Here is a 27272-nt window from a genome sequence, read left to right on the forward strand (position 1 = left end):
AAATACTCAAAATAATTTAATAGATATTTTATAATAGAAATATAGAAAATATTAGGTTCAAAAAAAATATTAACATTTGATTGGTTTTATTTTTATACAACTAATATAATTATAATATAATATGTCAAATTAAAACATATTAATGATTAGAATTGTAACTACTTATGCCGCAACAATATAATAATTATGTTATTATTTAGTCGTACTTCACCTTGTTTAAATATTTAATTTATTTGTGACGAATTCTGTACCTAATTAAACTTATTTAATTTCGATTTTCAAGGTATTTCTCTAAAATATTTCTTACATTTAAACTTTTAAAAACGAATATGGTTTTTAAGTGGTTATTTATAAGCGGTATTTTTAAAATAACTATTGAATAACTACAATTTCGTTTTTTTTAAATATTAATCTTTAAAAATGTATGTATAAACTATTTTATTTTTTGTAAGGTTAAATTGTATTTTTTTTATTATTAATATTTTATTTTTACTGATAATATTCAGTAATTATAAACATTAAACTTATGTATGTCACACTCTAAATAAAAAAAAAACTATAATAACCATTGATCAGTATAATGTTTATAAAAATACTATTTTGGTTCTTGTTTAAAAGTTTATACTCTAAAGTGTGTAGTATTCGTTATACTTTATTGTATTAATGGAATGGACATTTTGATTTTGTTTTACAAGTTTTCTGCGTAACGAAGAGCTGTAGCGTGACCAGCATGACGAAATTAAATTTCTCTGGTATATATTATTAGTTTGTTTCACTACTCCAAACGTGTAATAAACATATGACTTGACATTTATAATATTATCACATTATCATATGAATTTTGAATTTATCTATTCATCTACATAGCTGATAAGGACAATTTTGTGCAGTATTTAACAAATTACAAAAAAGGATTTATTTGTATTTAAAGTGGTGACACTGTCGCTCTCCGTTAATTCGTTACCAAGTTCAAAGCTAAGGTGAATTTATAAATCCACCGTGTACAAGGTATTATGACATATTTACAGTTCTATATATTTTAACTTAATGAGTCTGTTATTATCAAGCATTCCACACGCGTCTTATTTGTGTCTTAAGTGATAAATTATTCTTAGGTACTTTCGTAAATGCTAAATATCATGCACGATAAGCATTCACGTTAACTGTAACAATTGTATTGAATTAAAATTTGATAGATAATATTATATATGCAGGAAACGATAAATCAACGGTCAAGTTTAATCATACAGCTAAAGAGGCCCATTTATTATTTAAAAAAAATATACTACAATTTTATGTTTTTAAAAAAAAAATTTTAAAATTGCAAATAAATTAAAAAAATACCTACTTATCGTCAAAAACTCCCATGTGCTAAAATCTAATTATTCAAGAGACACAAAAACGTGTAATACGATTTATAGTAGGTTACACAAAAGTGGTTTTATTTTTTATTTATTCTACAATAGAGATAGCACGTTGAAGATATTATCATATAATAGCTTATTTTTTCTGTATCCAGGGATACCAAAACCTCAAAATCGTAAAATTGGCACATGGAGGTTTTTCGCGGCAACGACGGTATACTGGTATTAGTCAGCTTATTATAGATCATTAATTAATGGAGTTCTAAAACCTAGATTAAATAAAATGTATAACAATACCTAGAATTACAGAATTATTTAAAATTTAAATATAAAGACGTATAGGTTTGTTCAATTATATTTTTAAACTTTTACTCTTTTAATGTTGTGATTTTTACTATTTTGAAATCTAACAATAATCATTAAGTGTTTTCTTAGGTTATAGGTATATAATATGTCTATACAGTATATTTTATTTAAAAGTCGGAAAAATCGTTTTGATCAGTATCATTGCACCCAATGCTTGAAATTATATCTTCGGAAAATTCTTCAAAATTTCTTGTATCTGAAGGACTACTGAAACTAGGCGAAAATGGTACTTCCATGGTCCGGTTAAATAACGATAACCAATCAATTGTTCTAAACCATCTATGAAAACAAATTCATAAGAGTTATTCATGCACATTTATACAAAAATACATCAATACAAAATATTTAATTTTGGTATTTTTAACTTACAGAAACAAAATACTATAGCATTTTTAGAAAACTATTATATTGTTATTATAATTATTACTATTAGACTACTTTATACTTTTTATTTACCATATTTTATAACTATTGCTCTAACATTTATGTCTGTAAACTATACCTACTGTATATTTTTGGCAACCCGTTTGTCAAGCAGTTCGCCTCAATTAAGGTTGTTTCGCTCCCTCTCTAAACTATTACATGTAATTAGCATCTTATTGAAGCTTAATAAATAATTTAAAAAAAAGATTTTGTTTATATTACAAATTAATTTTGTTAAAACTATAAGTTTATATGTTGGTAAAATGTACAAAGCTATTTGCAAGTGTTATTTTAAACAATTAGTTTAATAATATTTCCGTTAAATCATTGATTTTAAATCGTTAACGAATTGATACACCAATATTATATATTTTTCTATTGATACAATTATTTTCGATTATTTTTATAAATATATTTGATTCAGTGTACTCGCTATTAATGATTAATTATTGTTACGATTTACCGGTGTTGTTTTATGTCTTGGGTACCATTTTTTAAGTTTCCGTATCTTTTGGTCAAATCGATTTGTAATAAATTCTCTATTAAGTCCACAAGATCGGGCGAAAAGCTGGACGGCATCTTGTAGTGACCGGACGTGATTTTCTTGTACATTCTGCGGTCACTGTCTGAGTCGAACGGAAGACTTCCAATTACCATTTCATACGTGATGACACCCAGTGCCCACCAATCCACCGCTTTGCCATAACCCTTGAGCAAAATTATCTCTGGCGCTAAATATTGTGGCGTGCCGCACATGGTGTAAGTTCGCTTGACTACTCTCTTACAAAATCCGAGATCCGTCAGTTTTATGTAACCGTTGCCATCGATCAACACGTTTTCAGGTTTCAGATCCCTAAACGAGTTGCTATTTGATAAAAAAAATACCCAACCCATCGCCAACGACCAGTATACAACTGAAGCGCAGTTAACTAACTTAACAGCCAAACAAATTAAAAAAAAACCCAATTATTTTCTTCTTAAAACTAGCACCCACAATTATAATATAACTGTCTCATAACATAAAACAGGAACGGCCCTTTGTCCATCTATCCCCCGGTAAAGTTCGTCTCTGGACTACCGGGCACTTTCGATCACAACAATTATATTATTACCTGTATAGTATATCTAACAAATGCAAGTACTCCAACGCTAAGACCAGCTGACCCGCGTAAAACTTGGAGTTGTATTCACCCAATGATCCTTTCTGCTTTAACAAGGAGAACATGTCTCCGCCAATAGCAAACGGCATAACAAAATATAGGTTGCATATATCTTTGGCAAAATACACCATGTGAACAATGAACGGATGGCGTATGGCAGACAAAAAACGTTTTTCGTTTAAAACATGCTGTATGTTGTTCTTGCGAAAGACATGATCTTTTTTCATTACCTATGAACAAATGACGATAATTGAATAATATGTAAAATATCATTCACAATATGCTCTTCCAAACATATAGAAATCGGTTTAATATTCACCTTAATCACTTACTTTCATTGCCAAAAACGTGTTTGGATCAGATTTATGAGTGACTAGTATTACACGACCAAAAGCGCCTACACCTATAGTTTTAATTAACTGAAATTCGTCCACCTTAGACTCAGCGATTTTTTCGTTTTCCAAACGGGTTTCAAACAATTTTGCAGCACACTCCAAATACTCTGAAATGCTTGACAATGTTTTTTGTAAACATTTTTCGTCACGGTCCATCATAAAACAATAGATTTCAAAAAAAATATGTATACCTAAGATAGAGCTGTTTTTAAATCGAACCATACTTTGTTTATTATATGTATTACACATGTTCTGTGTTATTCGGCCAGAATTGTTTTGACATGAACATATTATTATCCAGCATACTAGACAAAAAATTAAATTAGGTATCGCTAGTTAGTTTTTTTTTAAACATATTATTTTGTTTTAATATTAAATTATTAGGTACCATTATGAAACTGTAAAAGTGATCTCTGTCATATTATGTGTACATAAACAGCGTTATCATGCTTTAAGAAGGAGAGGAGATTTATCATGTTTTAAAATACGGTGCAACGTACTATGTGTATACCAGTATATCGCGTTTCCTTTATTTAAAGACGCCCTTGAACTTTGTATAAAACAAAATCATCATATTTCTCTTACACATGTGTAATCCTAAAAGCGTTACATAAATTAATATACGTACATACTGTTTACTAACCGATTACAATCATATTCAAAGCGCATTTTATGACCCTGAGGTTAACGAGACTCTGGCGCAGTTAGCAACAAGTAATGATTGCATTCGAAATCATTTGATTGACGTTTATTATAATAGTACGGAATTAATAAACGAGAGAACCGCTTTGGTATTTCAAAAATAAATGACCACAGGTCAGTTATTTATGGGCAACCGTGCGAGATCGCGTTCTTTACATTATAATTGATATTTTTTCGTGTACTCTGAATCAAATAAATCATGTGTATACTTTTTCAAGTGATAACACACTCGTGCCCGTGTAAACTGTGAACCCAGTTGTTTTGGGAAAATAATATAGTAAGTACGCTGGGTAATTACTGATTATAATATGACTAGGGCTGGGTATAAAATTCGAATTTTGATGGATTTCAAGTACTAGACAATCGGGATATCATAGTTTGTGGGGATATTTACAATTATTGTACCCAAAACATAATAACTGTACCAATTGTACTAACTATTGGAGTAAATATAACAATTCGCTGAAAGCCCATACTCCAAAGATAAGTTGAAGTCTCGAATTTATTGTTTTTGACATTTTATGAAGTTCAATATATCGCACACGTGTTTCAAACATAGGCACCACAAGTCAAGAATAAACAGAAATTTAAAACATAATTTTTATTAGAAAATTGTGTACCGGATTATAACCATGGTGATAACTCAAAAACAATTTATTTTTTTATTTTTGCTTTTTAGAAACACTTGTGCGATATAATACATAGAGATTTGACAATTAGTTGTTAATTAGTAGACTACAATTATAATTTATACAATTTATGGAACATTTAACTTTCTACTGCTATAATTAAATACATTTTAAAGAGCAAGCTTTGGTCTTACCTTTTATTCAATATCAAAGTATCTAAAAGTATAGATGAAAAAATGTATTTTCATTTTTTTTTAATTGGTGAGCCTAACTAGAATAAGGTAGTAAATTTTCTCGTTGAAATTTAAATTCGTGTTTTGCTCGGTATCAAATTTTCTGTTAGAACTTAATTTAAAAGGTATATTCTAAAAGCCTATATTTCTCAAAAAGCATCACAGTTAAATAATGAAACGTTTTAAAAAAATGGGACTTCTTACCAACTCTTTTCATGAAGTTCACATTTATTCTCCTAAATTGTTCAACTTATCAAATACCATAAAATAAATTTAATTTGTATGGAATTTACGAGTATTGTACTAGTCAACCTTTTATAATACAGAATTTCCTTCAGCAAATGTACTATGATTATTAGAAAGCAAATTTAGTTTAAAATTACCTTTTTACATCACTTTTTGAACAAAAAATGTAATGTTGTACTTTCTAATTGTTATTTTTTGTTTATTAAATTACGACTTACGAGTGGAAACTTATAATACAACAATTTTTAAATTGGCATCAAAATAATTTTAACTATCAGTTAGTTACATGGGTGGTGCTGGAAAAAAAATTAAGTTAAAAAGTGATAGTAGCGATACATGTAAAACTCACTACACGGTATGTGCGCTAGAGCGAGCTATAACATAATTAATATAGTATAATATCTTATAACTCTTAACAAAATTATGTTGTATTAATTTAAACCTTAAACAGTTCATAGGTACTGATTAAAAAAATGATTATTACAAAACTGGTTTGTAGGTAAATAGTTTAAAAAAATGTATAATGATTAAATAATAAAAACACTTATCAAGAAAACACTATTATTGTATAAAAAGGAACATACGAACAAAGAACACAATATAAGCAGTTCGATATTTTAAAATTATTTTGCTGAGAGACGCCTAATCATTTTTTGTTTTCATATTGAATAAAATATCCAAAATAGCTATATTAAACATAAGCATTTCAAATAAAAAAAAACATAATTCAACTATCGGAAGTCGGAACAACAGTTACAGATAAATATTTTCCCAACAAATTTAATGAGGCCATTACAATGTAATCTATGTAATATCCGTAGGGTATTAATATACAAGCACGGGCATCAATAATTATAGGATTTTTAACAGTTTTAGTCAATATTTTATCTTATTGTTCTACTGCTAGTTGCTATTTTGTAAATGTCTTTAAAGGGTTTGGAATTATTCACTACAATTTGCGTTTGGGCTATATCTCCGAAAACCGAGTTTTTTACCCAAACCATTTGATTTCGTCATTGAAGATATTTGTTCTTATTTAACGTTACTTTCATTTATTGGTTTTATATTACTTTCCATTACTTAACGCGCGTTCATTATCATGTTCCGGCTAATCGACGTTTCCGTTATACAAACGGAACGTGGGCTTTATCAGTAGCTGTAATATATATATAATAATATTAATAATATCAATAATGTATACTATATATTTTTCGATTTTGATTTGGGGGGAATAATGAAAACGAAACTGTTTTTGTTGGAAGATAACACATCCCGTTTTAGTCTTACGACGACGTGCCTAAAACGCCACACCAACGGTTCTTTGCACACGGGACGAAAATATGTGGTCGAAAATCGTGGCCGTGTCCTGTCTGGTTTTTTGCGCCATAGTCGACGTCCAAGGTGCGTCTGGACCAGCAACTAGAGAAGTGACGTGAGTGATGTATTTATTTAGCTTGTAAGATTATAAATCAAATTGTTTACCACTGACGTAGTTCCAAAACTCACATTTTAATGTAAAATACACTCACGATATTTTTTTAAAAACATACTTATGGCTAATGGCTTACCTTCTTTTTCATACTCGTCATAGTTTCCATCTATTGAATTTCTCAACCCCTGCACTCACAAAAAGGATTGAATCTCTTTACATTTTCATTTCTTGTCGTAGGTACCACTCAAATAGACTATGTTATCAATGTAATTCCGTTATAATCATAACATTATGATCAAAAAATGTTGGCCTCACAGGCTCATAGTTAACTCACTATTTAGTTGATTGGTTTATCTCCCATTCATATTTTATCTTATATTTTGTTTAAATAGGTACTTAAACCTATACTGTAATTCTCTATTGTGTTTTATATCCAATCGCTCAATCTATACACATTTAAACTTCTATTTCTACTAATTTGTTTCTTGCGAATCGTGAAACGTAAAACAACAACATAATTTTACACTATCATCATCATCATCATCATGTAACTTAACGGGCCATGAAGGCCCAACGCTGCCATCATGAGATGGTTTCTTAACGAATTCGCTTCCGGGGCGGGTCGTCAATCCGTCGCCGGAATTTTACATAATACAAAAAATATTATATATTTGTATAATAAAAGATGAAAAAACAGGTACCTTAAAGTAATATAAAGATAAAATAGGCTCATTAAAATAGGTGTTCTTAAATAAAAACTCTATGCTAAGACGCGTAAACGTTCATTATGGTTTACCGAATTCTTTTGCTGGACGAAATGTATTTTATTACATTTTAATGGGTTTTATAATGAGGGACGGAGAATGGTTGGCCATTTACATTATAACATACCTACGAACATTTACTTGATGTGCTCAAAAAGCAAAAGGGAAAATATTTCGTGTTTTATATTTAGAAGTGTTTATAAGTAAGTTATTTCGATTTTTTGAACACCTATATAACAACATAGTTGGTTTTAAGGAAGTGCAAAGTATGGCGTTTATCAGACTGAGAACCATAATATTAGTTGTGCTTTCTATTTCAGGATTACATCAAAGTTACTGAATTATATTCGATTTTTTTTTCATATAATTTAAAGGCTACTAGGACACATGCAATTTTTTATAACACATACAAAATCACACAACTTTTAAAGGCTATTTAAAATAACTTAAAATTAAATATGGTCAAATAAAAATATTTTCTATGTATATAAAAGAGAGTCCAAGGACGTCCAGAGGAAGGGGCAGGGAGGTCAACATCCCCTTACCTTATCTGAAAGTTAAAAAAATGTATATTCAATATCCCAAATTTGTAAAATCATAGGAGGTCCTCCCTCTGTATTTTCACTTGTGGGCGCCCTTAAGAGAGTTCTTTATTTTTTTCAGGGGTACTCATTGAAACTACTGACGCGATTTTCATATTTTTTGGTTTTTTTTTTTAAAGATATTTTTTAGAGAAGAACATTGGTAAATTAAAATTAAAAATTAAAAAAAAGAGCATCAAGTCGGGAACTGGGGGTCTATTCTTGAAAATTTTCTACTACCATTTCGTTTACGAAATGTGACTTTCTACTGGTTTTTTAAAACTGTATTCTTGAAATTGCGTTTTCTATTACTCTTTCTATTCTACTAGGCATTCGTATACGAATTACGTTATATTACCTGAATTATTAAATTATCTAGTCTAAAATCTTGTCAAATATTTAAGTATACAATTGGTTTACTATTTAATAATTCTAAATATTTATGATTACTCTAAATAGTAAAATTAAATTTAGTTAAATGTATACTTTATAAAATATAGTCTATATATTTAGTAGGTGGTATTTAGTACAAAATGCACTTTATCAACATTCTATAGTACACTAATGTAATGTTTAAATTTTAATAAATCATTTATTTGGTTGGTTGGTTCTGATTTATGTTCATTATATTGTATTGAAAATATTTTTTAGTTGATAATTAATTACAATATATAATAATAATACAAAATTATAATTATCTAAGACTTTATTACTATTATGAAAATTATTGGTAGGAAGAACTAACTTAGAAAGTTGTACTTACTAAATATTTACGAATTAATTTGTATTTTTTTATTCTTCTCCAAACAGTCTTGCATACTAATAATTATGGGTATGTAGTAATGACAGCAAATTGTTAAAATATATAATATAATATATTATATAGACATATTTTATTTTAGTAATATAATAACTATTTTAATAGTAACATAAAATATTAAATCTGTGTACTTACATTCAAAAGGATCAATAGGCTCATAAGTTCGCCTAGTTACTTCTCCGTCAAGTTCTCTTTGTTCCAACTCTTCGATAGCAAATAATTGCATTATTAAATCATTATCATCATCCATTTAAAAAAAAAAGTTATGCAGTAATGACAATACTTAGCTTTTTTAAAACCTATAGTTAGACAAGGCAGACCTTACTTATCTCGTGGGTTCTCGGTCTTTAGTAATAATCTTGCCGAAATGTTCAGACACCGGCAGTAATCACTAAACGATAAATGGATATCGACAAACGTAGTCAACAATAGAGGTGACACATTATTTAAAATAATTTACGGTAAATTCAGTAAAACACATTACACAGTCGACACTGTTGACTATACAATACAAATTGACAACTATTGGTAATTTTGACTTTTAAGATTAAGTTAAAGTTTTTGATTATAGTACATTCTCATAAATTATGACACCGTAGTTAACAAAGTACAAACACCGCAAATAATTATAGAAAATTATTCGTGTACGAATAGTCATATAACACTGCTTTAAATGGTATTCTTGACATTCGCATACGAACATTTCGTATACGAATCGGTCGTATACGAATAATTTTCGAATGGTTTCAAGAATAGACCCCCTGTACTTAAACCACTAGCTTGCTAAATATTTCCAATCGAATAGCTTTAACTATTACACCTATAATCATGACCGTATGTATACATACTGACCTATTCCTTCACACCATACTATGGCGGGGAGGGGAATCTATTTAATTTTCAAGTTTCGGATTTTCTCGCCAAACGTCTATTTCGTTTTCAAATTAATAGAATATTTTCAATATTGATATTTGATACATTATAGTTATTAATTTTTTCGAATGGCGTTTTGATCGGGAGAGGCCCAATTAGGGTTCGGTTGCCGAGTGTAGCGCAGAGCATTTCTGTCATGCATAGCGGAGGGATGGCAGTCTCTTCTCATAGTCAGTTTGCCCTGCTCCTTTAACGAGACCGCCCTTGGCGATTCGAAGATAGTTGAAAAACAAACATAATTCCACGATAGGACTTAGGAGCTAATTTCCGGCCGGATTTTATAGCCTAGCATTAGTATATATTTTGAGGGAAGAGAGTAGAGTGAGGGACATTATGCTGGATGCCCGGAATGATATGTATGTTGCATTTGTATTTATTTACCCGGGTAAAGCTGAGTACATGGAGACTCTCCATGGTGACTCTCCATTGGAGAGGTAATTAATTATAAATTAAAAAAAAACATTTTTGAAAAACCTATAGAGCTGAATCTGCAGAATGCGGAATAGAAAATATATATTTGATATGCATTACATTTAAATACAAAAGCTTTTCTGTTAACGGTAACGTTTTTGCTCCACCTTCTCGTATACACATTTCACATTCAATTAGATAAAAAAAAAAATTAATATTTTTGGCCATTTTTCAAATTTGTATATATTTTGTTTATAGTCATGAGGATATTCGAAATGCAATTTTTACTTTGGTACACATGTTTCGGGACAACATGGCCAAGTTGGAAAGGCATGAGTACCGCGAGAGGGAGTTGGGAGAACAGTTGAAGAACGTTTTGGCTACAATTGAAACCCGGCAAAAGGAAGCCGACTCCGCTGACAAAACTCTGGATACGGTTATGAGTGGATTAATGCCCAGTATCGAGCTACTAAAAAAAGCGGCTGTCGAAGATGTAAACAAATATCATACTTAAACTTTTTTCTTTTCATTTATTTGTCCTATGTTAAATTTTTGTTCCCGTTCATACCTCAATCATCTCAATCTATTGCCTCATATTTTGTTTTAACTGAGGAAAATTGTTTCTTATCTCATTAAAGATTTGTACAAATCTCAAACTAAAGAATCAAGTATTCGAGACAAATATATATTTATTTTTTTGCAGGTCGCTAACCAAGCCAACTCTAAAGTTATATTTGACAGCATTGATGAGCATGTCGTATCAGGTGCATCAGAACTCAAGACAATTTTAGAAATGGAACAAAAAACATCAGGAGATATTTACAAAGCGTTTGACAATAAATTGACAGTACTATCTTCACAGATCAGCGCTCTTCAGGCCCGTTTTGATTCCGTAGAACAGGCACCTAAACCTGGAGTTACCAACGAAGTCTTATATGAGCTCTTGAAAAAGATTGCGGACAGTAACTCTGTGGGCGGATCCGAGTCGTCAAACATCACGTCACAACTGATGCAGCAGACTAAACACGAGCTAATGGACGCCATCGAATCGGTTAGCACCAGGTTGGACGAGGCTGAGCGAAAGAGGGATGCGGCTGCGATCACATTAACTCAATCGGCCGAATTTTCCAAAGCCTTCCAGGACGACGTGCAAAACAGTTTCCGATTGATGTCAGGTGAAGTAAAAGTGCTGTCAGACGTGGAACGAGTACTGGTACAAACGGCCGACAATGTTTTGGATACCAAGCGAAGGATCGAATACAGCACGCACCAGATACTGTTAGAATTGACGGATGTGGTCAATACAAGAACGAAGGAGATCAACGAGACGATCAACACGAGCGTGGAACGAGCCGTTAAAACCGTATTGGACGCGCAGGCTGTGGGCATGGCCAACTTGAGCTTGAAAATTGAGACTGAAATAAGTCAAGTATGGAGACAAATAGGTATTATGTACCAGACGTTGACAGCTTCAGCCGACACTCTGGCCACCCTCCAGAAACAGACCGACACGTTTGTCAACAGTACCTTAGAGTCAGTGGACGGCGTCAATAACAAAGTGTCGGCTATAGCAGGTCGTATGTCTGAGGTGGATGAGAATCTCAACTACTTACTGGGCAGACTGTCGCTGGTCACTCAAGAATTTAAGGAGATAAAAATCGGCTTAGGAGAAGCCCTGGAAAGTATGAGAATCGGCTTACAAACGGTACAGGGCAACAATACAATGCCGGCAGTTGATCAAGGACCCGGTCCTAATCCTATTGACGAAGAACCTTTGACAGACGCGAATACAATACTTTCCAAAACGGTCTATACAGTGACATAATCTGTACCTTTGTTAAAAAACATAAATTGAATTAAATCTTAAAATATTAAACTATGTAATACGTTTTAGTATTTTTTTCAGTTAATTCTGATGTGTTTTTTAATATCGAGTTAGAGACTATAGATACACTAAATCTTACAAATTAAATTATACTGAACATTAAAAAACACTACAACTTTATTGACTAATAAGATTTCTAAAATACTTCCTTTTTGACATTGCTATAATATGTAAGCTTAATTATATAATATAAGCATGTATATATATATATATATATATATATATATATATATATATATATATAACATGTGTATACCTACAAATAGTTTGTTTATTTGTTAATTAAGTTGTAAAACCATTAATAATATGTTATGCGGTAGTAATATGATGTATAGATAAACTGTATCTACTGTATCTGTATAATTGTAGAAGTTATAATACGAGCATATTTGTAAAATCCATGTATACATCAAAATGTATGTTTTTATAAAAGACATCGCTTATAATTATTAACTATAAAAATGCACGTTCATATTATTATTTTAATAATAATTTTCCTTTTCAAAAATAAATGTGCTTACTTACCTAACACAATTTAAAAATATATACTTGTAAAATAATATTACAAGAATATTTAGATTTTTTTTTTTTATTATTTACTGGCAATTAGTAATAAGTAAAACAGCTAGCACAGTAGGAATATGGTAATGGCCATGGTAATTTCTGCAACAGACTTAAGTGATAGAACCGGTTCAAGTCGCAAGCTAATGAACTTAATTTGATGAGCCGTCTTAGATGTTTATTTCGTGCGCCAGCCGTATGGCCTATGATGCTGTTATAACTTGTATACCCTAAATATAACGATTCCATAAATTAATTAAATGTGTAGATGGTGTAAGTCTATTATATGATAAAAACATTTCAGAGCCTAAAAGCTACTCAGTTTGCGTTAAGTATAGGCAGTACAACATATTTAATGTAATGATCCAAACTTCAAATTAATTTCAAAAAAATTTAATTTTAGGATATTTTTTTTTTGTTATCAGTTTACTAAATATTTCAACTAACCTATAATCTTTTCGAACTAGTTTTGGGTTACAATTTGCAGTAGTGTAAAAAAAAAATAGGAGCTTACATTAAAAAACAAATTATGTTACTATTTTTATAAAATACGAGTATACTATACACCCCTCCAATAAATTCCTAACCTAAGTTCAAAAATATTGTATTTTAACAAAAAAAGTTTGTATAAAAGTTTTCTTAGTTTTTTTAAACCAAAAATTTATATTAATATAGATTTCTTAGCAAAGTTTTCTGGTTAAAGTCGTAATAATACTTTGATGTATTTTAGTTAAAAACTAATAAAATGTTGAATGATAATTGAGCCATAAGGTTTTTTTTTTTGATACGATAAATTATATTTTTTAGTTTAGCACTCAATACTAAAATACAATTATCAATTTGAAATAAGGAATCACTAATCGGTTATAACTACTTTAATCACAATGAGATTTGATAACTTTATCTTAAAAAATAAATGTAAAAACTATACTGGTTTTTCATATAATATATAAAACTATTTTCCGGTCTTTCATTCGATCCTTTAGTGGAAATACGCCCTTTTACACGCTGAGCCTGAACAAAATAAAATGTTTTTTTTAAAAATGTGCTAAATTATATGAGGTGTTCAAATACGTGAGAAGTTAGTCGATATAGGCTTGAACAAGTAAGTCCAAATTTGTTAAACACCCTGTAGGTGTATTCTTATATTTCATTAGTGCATAAGTCATAACATCAAGCAGTCGATTTGTAAAATATCACAGACAACATTAGGACTGGTAATACAAACAATTAAAATGTATATACTATACCTTATCTATAAGAGTATTTTCTAATCCTAAGACTACAAATGTATATTATGAAGTCAATATAATATGTTTTTAAATGTCAAATAAATTTATTAAGGTTTTTTTTTATAAAATATTAACTTTAATTAATTATTAAAAATAAAAATATACGCGAGAATAATATTAAATAGAAATGGACTTCATGGATTTAAAAATATGTGTTTTTCCTAATCCAGAAGTCCAATTTTCAACTTTTAAAAACTTATAAAAGCGAGATAAAAAAGTATATTACTGTACGAAAAACACCGAGGTTTAAAATGTAATAAGCGAGATAATTTATGATTTCTAACTTAACATATCTCCGGTTAAATAAAAACAATTATAAAGGCTTACTTACACATAATAATTCATTCAAAATTAACAGACTTCACAAATCACCTTATACAATTATATATGTTTATTCTAATATTCTTCAATTTTTTAACTAAAAAAATGTTTAAAATTTTATACTTAAAAACTTGTTGAGCTGTATATGTTATTTTTATATGAAAATAACCGAAAAAATACATACACTAAGGATCGTTGACCTAACACCCCAAATTTGTTGTATAAAATATGTTTTTTTATTCGGTACATCGTAGATCCAGTAAAGAAATATTCAGTTTAAAAGTTAGATTATTTTTTTTTTTATTGAGGAAGAAAAATAATTTCTCTTGATAGTGACTTTGAGTTGCAAAACCAGATTGTGTATGACAGTAAGAGAGACAGAGAGAGAGAGTTAATTATCATTAGCAAATTTAAAATTGTCTATTCAGTCACAAAATGTAAACTTATAATAATAATACTATTTTTCACTCTCCTGTAAAATTTACATTTTGTGGCTTAATACATTTTTGCTTTGGAGGATTGTATATATACATTGTTTTAACTTTTATGTATTAAAAACTTAAATAAAAATTGAAACCACGATTACGAGTAATATAAGTAAACGAAATTATATGTATATAATAAGTATACACAACAATACATATATGTAGTAATGAGTATTAAAAAATAATAATTAACAATAAATTATCAATAATTCTGTACAATAATTAACATAAATGATATTATATAATATGTCTTTGTTACAAAGATATGTCCTCAATAAATAAATGTTTTATGAAGACGAGTTTTTTAACGGTTTCGTCGCTTCGTGGTCGATTGGTGTGTTTCCTTGAAACTCGCTGTGATTATTTTCCGTAGAATTCCACGATTGAGTTTTAGCTGTACCGAAAATCAAAAACACTAACGCTCCGACAGTGTAAGTTACAGCCAGTATCCAGAATACTATACGCCATTGTTCAAAAGTTTGCTGAAAAAATCAACTTCTCGTTAATATCAGGATTTACAACAGTACTAGCCAAATATACAAGTAGTTGTCAAAATTGTATTTTTTCAACTCACGTTGTTGTTTGTGAGTTTACCGACGATGTACGATGATAAAGATCCACCAAACGAGGACATCGTGTTGGCTATGCCGAATATCGTACCTGAAATTCAACGAAAAAAAACATTTATTGGATTTGTTAATTATTTTAAATCGTACAATAAATGATTACCAGAGAAATTCGGTGCGATGTCCAATCCGTTCCCTAAGTATCCGCCAGTAATGACTCCGTTAATCGTCATGGCAGCCGTAAATACGATCACGGACCAAATTTGATCGTCTCCAAAGTACACTTGTACTATCATCAGCAGACCCGGAGTTAACACACCTGACGGACGGAGAGCAACAATAACGTTAGAAATTTCTAATTAACCGATCTAAAGATATCATTAAACAGAATTGCACATACCTAAGGTAGTGAAATATTTTCTAATCGCAGTCTTGGATAATTTTTCGGATTTAAACATGCGGTCAGCGACTATTCCGGCTATGAGGGCCGATACGTACTTGCCTAAATACGGAAGACTCGACAGGAACCCGTTCTAAAATTGCGAAAGTTCGTTTACAGTAGCGTAAGTATATATAAAAAAAAACTCTCGAGCAGAGAAAATTAAATAAAGGGCGCTTACGGTTTTGATGTTAAAGTGTAGCATATGTTTCATGTACGTTGGTAACTGATTGACAATGGTAAAGTATCCGAAAACGCTGCAACCGTGTGTGATTGCAATAGCCCATACTGGCAACGATGTCAAAATTTTCACCCAAGGTAGTTTTTTCGGCTATAATAAAATATATTTTCTGTTTGACATGATTTTTTTGGTGGTCATTTTTAAATCTAGTCTTAGACTTGTACTATCGCCTTTAGTTTTAGCCTTTAAATGCTCAAGTACAATGTACAGGACGTATATAAGCAGATAAAACAGCTGTAGTGATATGCAGGCAGAAATAATAACATTTTTTCCATATAGTTAAACGTTAATAATTAAAAGAGGAAGAACTCCGTTTTGAATGTTAAGTCTGTGACAAATACGCTTGTGTAAAATTTTTTTTAACTTTTCACGAAACCATTTTTTTTTAATTTGTTGAAGTTTGTGTAGGGTATTTAGACACATCAGTATAAATCGTAACCTACGACCGCGGAGACGATCGCTTCAGTTTACAGGCCGCAGCGAAGCGAACAACATAACAACATAACTAGCACGCATCACAATACACAGCCCTGAAGATGGAAGATGAAAGGCTTCCGAAACGTTGGCAAAGCTTATTTGTAAATATAGGTATTACTGTAAACTATGTAAACGTTTTTTAAAAACAATTTTAGTCATGTGAACAGTAAAAAAAGTATCCAAAGATTCCAATTCAATGATCACCAAAGCTTAGGCTGTTGATTTATATTGATTTAATGCTATGTATTTAAAATGACAAAAAATGAAATATTATATTATGTTATAAAATTGTACAACATAAGATTTTTTGATTTTTAATAGGTTCTTAATAGTCACCCGTTGTTATTTACTTGTCAAACTACTTGTCAACAACTTCAAAACAATAGAGATTAAAGATTACGTTTATAAGTTCTCTGTTTATGCACTCATTTAACAATAACATTTACCAGTTATAAACGTATTCATTATCTATTTGAATAAAAAAAGCAGAAATATAACTGAGCGCACGAACCAATTCACCTAGTTTTTCTAAGCCCCATTTCTCTGTTTGGTCTTAAGATAAACTTTTGAAATTTGAAACATTGATTAAGCTCGAGTAGGTTAGGATACTGTAAACAATTGAGCCTTTAATAGTAAGCATTTTCAAAAGGGGAGAATTTCAAAGTTTTCATTTATGTTACTGACTTACTCACTCACTCATCATCAAAGTTATAAAACACTTGCCGTAAAGGTAGAAACGTGAAATTTCGCACATAGTGTAACTAAAGGAAAAAATCTGAAAGTTACAATTTTCTCAAAATTAATGCCGCTTTAGGGAGTGTAGTTCTAAATGCTACGACACGCATGAATATTGCTTGATTAGATTAGCACGGGTTTTTATTAATTAATCACAGATTCCCGGGTCGCCGAAACAAACGTTCTCTTTTAAACAGTGTTACAATATGGCAATAAGCAATTGTTTGTAATTGACAGTAAATACTTATAAAACATGTTTTCGTAATTTTATTTTGGGCGAGGGTCTGAACCTACTCGGTACTTGTTTGATTTTTTTGTTTAAGTAATAAAACACGAAATAATTGTCTTACCTTCGTTCCAGGAGTGCTTTGTTTAGCGATTTGAGCTTCGATATAATGTTTTTCATATTCGGTAATCCTAGGATGGTCACTGGGTCTCTCAAACACCAAAGTGAACCACATCACAGACCACGCAATCCCTACGAGACCTGTTATGTAAAACACTGATTCCCATCCCCAGTTAGATATCAAAATACCGCAAACTGGTAAGGTAATAGCAGCACCCAGAGAAGAAGCTAAAACAAACATGAATTATTGTTAGAGGAAATTCAATTTGATAAAACAAAAAAATATGGTAAATATATATATATACCGGGTGATTGACTAATTGATAACTAAAGATAATAACACGTTATTTCGTTTAAATACGGTATTAGGTGGTTTGAAATTCGAAAAATATGATAAAATATACGACGGTTGCTAAAACTTAATATATGATAATACGACGAATGCTATTAAAAAATCTTAAATCGATAGGATTTTAAGTTTTAACACATAAGGGATGGTGTTATATTTTTAAAAAATATTTCAAATTTGGCCTAACTTATAGCTATAATAGTATAAAAAACTAATTAATATTTTAAGTTATGTCATATTTAACCAATCACCGGTACGTAGTGTTTCACATGTATTAGGCGATTTAACCTTTTTTTGTATTTTCGATAAAGTCATGGCATAAAACTTGGGTATCTAATGTTCATAGTAAAATAATTTAATTGTAATTACTCAACTTACTTCCTCGTGTTAGTACAGCTATATAGGCTTAGCCAAAATCTATTATAATTCAGTTCTTTTTAATTATTGAAATTGACCAATTATTTTATTTTCACTATTATATAATTTTTATACTACAAATATAAAACTAATATATATGAGTAATATGATATACTAATTATATTACTTTTTTAACAATTTTATAAAACAATATAAGGCCGTAGTACAATCAAATGTAATTAATCACCAAATAATCAGGTTCAAGGAAAAGCCGAAAATTATTATTAATTAATAAAAAATATTTCTAAAGCGAAAAAGATGTTAACAGCAAAACAATTTATACTTAATCAATTAAAATTATTTAAAATTTAATAAACGAAATTTTTATATAGGTCTAGGTAACTTGCAATCACCTACTCAGATAATGATGTAAAATACGTTTACGAAATTATCATTTTTTGTATTCAGTAAATTTTATTGATAAACTCTTGATACTTTGGACTTGGAGTGGTTAAGGACTTGGACTACTTCTTGTATTATTTTATTTTAATTTACGTTCTTGAGATAAATAAAGCCTATAATAATGTCCATACTATTATAAAATCAATATAGTCTATTGTAAATAATAAGGATTAATAAATAACAAATGAACGACTGTGACTTGTGAACATAGAGTAACAATAAAAAGAGATGAACTAACATATACTATTTAGCTTGTATGCTTGTATAGTGAAGTAAATAGTAGTATTAAAACAAGTATGGCCACACAAAAGGAAAAAAAATAGTCCACAATGTTTAGCGATTGGTACTCTATATGATAAAAAAAGTTTTTTATCCTTATCTTAAAATATTTTTGTTTTTTACAAGATACTATTACCATTGATATCTTTTATCACCACGATATATTGAACGGTATTTTTATCTACTAACTAGGGCCTAGGCAGATTGACTTCAGTCCTACAGTTTGCGTCACGTTAAAACTACTATAACCACCCTCTGTTTGTGAATGACAGATTTTAACTTATGAGGGGATATAAGGCTATGAGCCCATTGTATCACTTTATTATCAATAAGAACAATACAAAATATTTAAACGAATTTCGTTTACCCATCATGTTGGCCATGAACTTGCCACGTTCGTTTGGCGGAATCCAGTTAGCGGCCAATGGTAATATAGCCGGCCACGTTACTCCCTGAAAATTATAGCAGTCAAAAACATTATTGCAATGAACAGTATAATTTATTGTGATATTTAAATGACTAAATTCTTTAACGCGGTATTATGATTCTTAAAAACCTTGACTTCTTATCTATAAATAATTAATAGGGATCAAAGTTATGTGATTGTTTACTGTTGTCAAATCAATATCCACCTATTAAAGTTGACCTCATACTGATTCAAATTTAGCAGAATAAACGGCCATTACTTGCAGTGTAACAATAAAAACTGGTAAGCTTTAACTTTTGTCTTTAAAATTGCTGTACTTTTTGATAGTTCAGCCAAAGTTTTGGACATAACAAGAAAGTTTTTAGAAAGTATTCTAATGCTTTTATACTCAGATGATCAACTCATTTCACAAAGCAGTTCTTAATAGTAACTTAATTATTGTATCAATTTAGTTGGTACAATTTTATGATAATATTATTATACCTATTTAGTATTTATATTATACCTTTATTTTGTAGAAATAAATCAGTATACTGTTTATGTAAACCTAGGCAGCTATAACGCTCATTTACCAAGCACATTGTGACTCAAGCCGTTTTAGATATTTGACTACTCGGTTGGGTTAATATAGTACTAAAAAACTGTGCTCCCCCTGGTAATTATAATAGCGGCGCCTGTGCATATAATATAATTTTCCAAACAAACTCGACAGAAGTCAGAACCTTACTATTTAGTTGCATGTTAAACTTACTAATGTAAAGCCTAAAAATACTCTAGAAAATATTATGCAATATAGTCCAATTTTTGCTGCCATGGGTGTCAGTAAGGTGATCATGGACGCCAACAACATGGAATAACCAAACACCGTCCGAGCCCCAATCATTTCGGCTACTCGGCCTCCAGGCAATTCCGTTAGGACATATCCCCAAAAGAAACTTCCAAGTATTATATTCTGCTCATACTCGGACCAGTTAAACTTCACGCCATTTGTCAGCTTGGTAGGGACCCAATTCGTCGAGGACGTCTAAAAAACGTGTTTGGAAATCATTTAGTTCATAATTATTTAACGAACTTAATAAAAATAATATAGTAGAAATATAGTCTATACAGATAATAAATATTGTTAGTTATTCGTGCTTTTAAAACAAGCATTGTTATTTTATCACACCACAGCTAATTGTTAAATTATAATTTTATAGTTTATATTATCCAGTTTAAAGTCTTATAAAACACCGCACAAGGCTACATTATGCGTTTGTATCCGGAACTACAAATTTATATACTATACAAGATTAAAACTTATATTTTAATTATCATTTATCATGGTTCTTATAATTCCTACAATAAATACTTTAAAGCACACAAGTGCTCTCTCCACTTTATATGGTTTTGAATAATTGCAAAAAATCCACTATGGCCATAGAATTTTACGGTTATTTGTAATTGAACGTTATATTTATGCTCTTTGGACATATCACAGATCACTGGTGTTAATTCGATTCAGTTTTTTATCATGAATTCAGGGATACCAAATCACGATTTTGAAAAAAATGGACACAGCACTTTAGTGTTCTTGAGGGTATCGGCAGGTTCTTATTACCATACTTGAAACAAAAACGTGTTTTTTATCCTGTGTCTACGTCAATTGAATTTATAAACCATAATACGTTATTGGATTAATGGAGAAATAAATATAAATGCAAGGCAAGACATAAAATATCTACAACAGTAGATTTTAATACATTAGCATACTACACTTGTTTAATATATTACCATTCGCCATTGACCTCGAACACATAAAATACTGTCATCCAAACATACACATTCACCATAATCAAAATATTGCATATTTATCTACTGAGTACTGATAATGCCTAGTTATTTTCATTTTTAGCATAGACAGGTTATAACATACTATTCTACTATGATTAAACCTATCTAGAACACTCCTAAGGATTTACAGATTATTTTAGTTTTTATTTTACCAACACTAACCAATGTCGATTAAGTCAAGTTAAATTAGTAGTTATAGCCGAAAATGGGAAAATACCCATACATACTAATATACTACGCCTAACCACATTATCCTACTTTTTCCGCAGTCGATTAATGAAGAAGATGCGCGACAAATTACAAAAACAAGGAACTTGTTATTAATATGTTAACCTTGACTATTATAAAGTAAACAACTAACTGGACGGATAAAAAATTAAACTATATTAAATTTTTATGTCCTAGTAAGAAAATACCACCTCACCTTCGTACACTATACAATACATATTATTATTCTTTACTAGTCACAATCGGAATATTATTTTGACGTAACTAATACCAAAAAGTTAATTTTTTGTCGAAAACGATAATGCTTAAGCCCTAAGCCCAAAACCGAATGATATCAAAACCAGATACCACGAGTTAAGGTTTACTGCATAGGCGCAACTAGGGAGGTGCTAGGGGACTTAGCACCCTCAAGACTCAAAATTAGCACCGCTATAAATTCAAACACCCATCCTTAATTTGTACGCATAAAATTGTAATAATTTACATACTCTGTTCGAATTTTTTATTTTAGAATATTTTATACCTAATGGTTTGAAGTTAAGAATTTAGTTTAGTCAGGTATACATAATTTTAGTACCCCCCAAAATGTAGGGCTAGTTGCGTCTATGATTTCCCGTGAAAATCACGAGGGTCTGTGGAAAACGACCAAAAACTCACAATCAGTACAACTATAATTCTCTAAAAAACTTTTCATAAATCAGATTTGCATTAGATAATAGATGAATCTTGCATTCTCATGTTATAAGATAGAAACTTATTAATAGAAACTTCGACTAGAAATATGTAATCAATTCAAGAAAAAAACCTATGTGTAGAGAGTATATCCTACACATATCCTCTAAATATTTATTGATAATAATTTATATTTACATTCAATGATTATAAATATAAGAATAATATATTTCTGTTGTCTCTGCTATCGATTGGTCCTTGCTTTACTTCAGTCTCCAGGTCAACGACACAGCGTATTATGTTGACATAAAAATTCACGATAGCAGTCGTAAATTAAAAACATGTATAATATAAGTACCTTAAACTCGACTAACTAAAAAACACTATTATTATCCAATGTGATTTATAGTAGGCAGTAACCTATTGCTTAGTATTTTTATAATAATAATATTGTTCTTTTTAAAAACCTGGTGGTTTACATATTCTTCTTTAGGTTTTTCAGTCTTCCGACTGGTATTGCCTTCCTACAATTCTTCTCCATTCTGTCTTCTATTTTCCTTTTAATATCTACATATTTTAGGCCCACTTTTCCACATGACTGTGATATGAACTTTGCTCTAGATCTTCCTCTTCTTTTTGTGAGTTTGTAGGAATTTGGTCTTGGGACTATAATGTGGTGGTTTCCCGTTGCCTTCCACGTCGTAGTATAATAGCCGTGTTCATGGTCTCCATGCACGCCTACTACTATTACCTGGCTATAGCTGTACCTGCTTACGAGGCATCCACCTATAGCCAGTACTGAAGGCGCTGCCGCTCAACTTTAAGTCCATTTTTGTCGCCTCTTACGACAGGCATGGACTACCGCGGGTGTATTCTGGCCCCCACCCACAGGGGAAGTTTACATATTACAATATTAAAATTTTAAATGTTAAATTCAAATAACTAAATATATTATTATTCATATTGTGTTGTGATTACATTAAATCAATATTGACCGAAAACATTAACAACCTCGAAAGCTTCTACATAGGATGGGAGTAAGATGTATTATTATCGAAATAGAACAACATGGCATTCTGTCCGTAAATGTGTGTATTTGTCTGAAATTGATATGTTCTTCGATAGCGAATATGCGGATTCGAATTTTACTCTGAAATTTTACCAGTAAGTTTGATCGGTTGTGTAGATGAACTGATTAAAATGTGATAGTGATTAGGTGATTGTGTTTCAATTTGACAGGATTTTTTTTTCTCGTGATGAATTGAACGTAGGTATATCTGAATTGCATAGTTTAATGTTAATGTAATTGATTGAGCTCGACGTGTGTAAGAAGTTTTGGCCCTCTAGCTCAATAATTGTAAACGTTATGAGTTATGACTATTATTGCTATTATCAGTCAAACTTATATCCAAAAACCTAATTAATATTTAAATTTCAAAAAAGGAAGAGGAAGTTATATGATTTGGCAGCGATTATTTTATTTTTGCAACTTTAGAGACCATAACAGATTTATAAAAAAATACATTTAAAAATAACATAATAATTGTTGAGCTTATCACATTGTCCACAGTGTTCACATGTATAGTAAATATTTATTATTTTATATTTACAGTTTATATTATTTAAATTTACAGGCTAACACGCATGGCTTATCGTTTTGTTTTATAATAACACTATGTGGTATTATTTTGATCAAAGTATTCAATCGTTTATATATTAAGACCTTGAGGCTAATCAAGTAAAAATATTGAAAATTAATGTGTTATACATCTGCAGATAATTAGCACACAACCAATTTTGTTGTTAAAAAACTTCTTAAACTACTCGTTAATTAAATGTTATCATGTACCTAAACACAAATTAGCCACAAATCTAATAATAATAATTAAATCATGTTTTTATATAATAACCGGGTGAGGGGTGGGGTACGTGACCTATATTTTCGTTGGACATCAAAGCTGTAACGATTCAACTATTATTTTACCGAAAGTTTTTATAGTATTTTTTCTATGGTGAATGGTAGTTATTATGCTATAGTTATAGTTTAATTACTATTGTGATAATATAGTAAGTTTTCTTTAATAGTGGATCGCCTGAGGGGGATAACCATCTACGTCCACTATGTCAACACTATGATACCTACTAACAAACAAATCTCTCGCGGACATAAACATTTACTAGCCAACAAAAATAATAATCACAAGTCACAACACAGTGAAAATGTTCAGAAACACGTACAGGTACACATTATGTACACCGTGATAACACATACGTGACTTCAGCGTGTTGCTACTTTTTATAATACTAATTCAATCCCTTACAAAAGAAGAAGTTTACACTTTGAAAGTAAAACAATTGGCTTAACATTGTAGTCTAATTCGAATGTGAATAATAATAAGCGAATTTTTGAAACTCTAATTGAAATGCTTTTAAATATCTAATATCAATAAAGGTATTTTAAAATTTGCGTAGCTGAAAAGATTGTTTTTACAATATGTGTTTTATTTTATGTTTTGTGTGTGTCTGGACCAGTTACTGTACTGTATTACTCGGCGAATTCCTTAAAACAAAAATACAGTGAACTTAACTGATGATGTTCATAGGGTTAGGTAAGGTATACCGTATATGGTATATACTATATACGAGTAACGAGTGAAACGCCAACTACTCGGGATTATTTTAGTTTTAAAACTAATATTCAATGACAGTTGTGTCTACCGTTGTACCGCCAAAACATTTTTACTAAGAATTCGTAATGGTATTCCGTATAATACAGTGAAATAAGATAATAATTAAAAAATTGATTCTTAATACTACACCTGATTGATTTGTCTGAAATCACAACCGATTAACGATTGCAACTGATTTTATGAATGTTGTAAACATAATAATACAGGAAACCACTGTTCATATAATGACGCAAATAAAGAGTATTATGCTAGGTATGTATTTATGGCGAGGTGTTCTTTGATATGTAAATTGGCCGTGAATAAATTAGATTGGATAAATGACTGGATATTTTAATACTCTAGGCAACAGTAATTACATATATAATGTTTCTTACCGATGTTTCACACTCTAAGATAAAAACTCGACTAACCTTGCAATATTTTTCCAGATCACATGGGAATTATTTTTAATTAAAGACTAACCAACAAACATCAACAAGTTTCTATATAGATTCCGTTATGATATAATTTGTTATTTTCACGGCACAGACATAGTTAAAGAACATGTTTTTTTAAATGTTATTACGATATAACTAACATGGAATTATAGCATCTTGTATACAACAAAACGGTTATCTGTGAATATACAATTTAAATATTTAATTTTATATTATTCTAGTTTTTTTTAATTTAAACCATACTATTACATTTTGTAACGTATAAAACATATTATTATTTTAAATGATAAATGATAATGAAATGATAAATTTATCATAGGTAATTTTTAAATGTTTGTAGTTTGTACCGAGCCTTTAAAACATTATGACAATAATTATACAATAATCATGACGATGATCATTATGTATTTATAAACATGACAGTAGTGCAATATATATAAAAACAAAAATAGAATTAAAAATTTCATTTCGTTTGCCAAGGTCAAAGGACCATGATTATTGCAACTCTGCACTTTTAACATATTCCCCTTCTTTTTCTGCGTTTTCTCGTTGAAATGTTAACACATAAGTCAGACATAACTCCTCCTCTTTTTCTATCTGTAGGCAAGTGTATTATGCATGTGCATACGTATTACATATACACTACTCGATAACATACACTGAATATTTTGTTCCAAAAACACGTTTGAGTTCCAAAGTTCTTTGGTTTCAGCAGATGTTTTAATTAGCGTTTGTTTCATCAAAAAGGTTTCAACGCCGTTTTCCCATAACAAAAACTATGTTGTCTTACAATAATATTATGTACATAATACAATTTCGCCCAAATTCACCGCGCAAGTGAAGTACCTAATATTCCCAATCAATAAACGCGTCAGCGTGCTCGATTTTTTACTTTATACTAATAACATTGTGCCTCGTTAAAATGTTTAATGTTATTTTTAGTGGACCAAACGCGCATTTGTCTATTGCTTTATCGGAAACACAACTACTCGTTGTACAGGCCAATGTAAAGTCCAAGGTTTCTTTGAATTGTACGGCAAACGCACACGAGCTACCCATAGAAAACGCAAAATAATAAAAAACAAAAACTGTTGCCCCATTACGCATAGAACTATGAGCTTTTATTACATTTGTGCATAGGTTTTCCTCTCTGATTAACGATAAATAAGTTTATTTCGTCAGCAATTTTATTGTCATGACGATTTGATAAAAATAATATTTTAATACCACTAGTACGAGAAATCATACTAAGTGGCGGCACTTCGGAACCTCCAAAACAATAAAGCTAATATAATAAATATGGGCTACAGTTCATATGTATTAGGTTAAATGAACAACCCCATGTATATTTCTCTACATTTTTAAAAAAAATATTGCTTTGTAATACATAATTATGCTATATTTTTCACTAAGATATTTCATTGTAAATAAAACATATTCATAATAAACTTAAATTTTTTACAAATCTCTTATAACAAGTGCAGTAGAATTGTACGTTTACAAAACACGGCTAATAATTGTAATAATCCAGTGTTGATTATCTAAACATGATTTTAGTGAGCTGAAGTCTAAATTACCGACTTCGTAATTACAAACTCCCCCCCCCCAAAAAAAAGCCTACTGAGGGCTTAAATTTTAGGATAACCTCCATTAATCGCCCTAGTTCTTTTTGAGATTTGATCACATTTTTAACGAGATCGAAGGATTACCGACGAAATTTAAGAACTTAAA

The 27272-nt window shown here is 30.2% G+C and overlaps 3 protein-coding genes across 8 annotated transcripts in view; 1 reads left to right on the forward strand and 2 right to left on the reverse strand.

Annotated features, from left to right (window-relative positions):
- Window positions 1–1837: 1837 nt before the first annotated feature.
- Window positions 1838–4240, reverse strand: LOC126839382 (cAMP-dependent protein kinase catalytic subunit alpha-like). The gene is made up of 6 exons (XM_050574686.1): window positions 4097–4240; window positions 3900–4013; window positions 3646–3815; window positions 3266–3543; window positions 2617–3006; window positions 1838–2009 (listed from the first exon to the last, which is right to left on the reverse strand). The coding sequence occupies exons 2-6, from the start codon at window positions 3955–3957 to the stop codon at window positions 1838–1840; spliced, it is 1068 nt and encodes a 355-aa protein (XP_050430643.1). The 5' UTR covers window positions 3958–4013; window positions 4097–4240.
- A 224-nt stretch (window positions 4241–4464) lies between these two features.
- LOC126838694 (uncharacterized) lies at window positions 4465–12369 on the forward strand. 3 transcript variants are annotated; one of them, XM_050573327.1, is made up of 4 exons: window positions 4466–4687; window positions 6781–6950; window positions 10718–10952; window positions 11163–12369. In XM_050573327.1, exons 2-4 carry the CDS (start codon window positions 6859–6861, stop codon window positions 12282–12284), a joined length of 1449 nt encoding a protein of 482 aa, XP_050429284.1. In that variant the 5' UTR covers window positions 4466–4687; window positions 6781–6858; the 3' UTR covers window positions 12285–12369. The 3 variants fall into 3 exon arrangements, with proteins under 3 accessions (XP_050429286.1, XP_050429284.1, XP_050429285.1); XM_050573328.1 differs by having other exon boundaries at window positions 6800–6950; XM_050573329.1 differs by lacking the exon at window positions 6781–6950 and having other exon boundaries at window positions 4465–4687.
- Window positions 12370–15100: 2731 nt separating this feature from the next.
- The window catches only part of LOC126838441 (sialin-like), a 146527-nt gene continuing 134355 nt past the window's right edge, over window positions 15101–27272 (reverse strand). For all 4 annotated transcript variants that reach the window (XM_050572849.1, XM_050572848.1, XM_050572845.1 and 1 more), the window contains 8 exons: window positions 20433–20705; window positions 19622–19706; window positions 17812–18035; window positions 16190–16339; window positions 15970–16102; window positions 15733–15888; window positions 15578–15663; window positions 15101–15485 (listed from right to left, as the gene is read on the reverse strand). In XM_050572849.1, coding sequence (XP_050428806.1) covers window positions 15291–15485; window positions 15578–15663; window positions 15733–15888; window positions 15970–16102; window positions 16190–16339; window positions 17812–18035; window positions 19622–19706; window positions 20433–20705 — 1302 coding nt within the window. In that variant the 3' untranslated portion in view covers window positions 15101–15290. The remainder of the gene's footprint in view (window positions 15486–15577; window positions 15664–15732; window positions 15889–15969; window positions 16103–16189; window positions 16340–17811; window positions 18036–19621; window positions 19707–20432; window positions 20706–27272) is intronic.

The sequence above is a fragment of the Adelges cooleyi genome, unplaced genomic scaffold (genome assembly GCF_023614345.1).
Source record: "Adelges cooleyi isolate 19-005CV unplaced genomic scaffold, UGA_ACOO_1.1 ACOO_flye_CR_arks_rails_tigmint_CR_PRNA_30, whole genome shotgun sequence".
Taxonomy (NCBI): domain Eukaryota; kingdom Metazoa; phylum Arthropoda; class Insecta; order Hemiptera; family Adelgidae; genus Adelges; species Adelges cooleyi.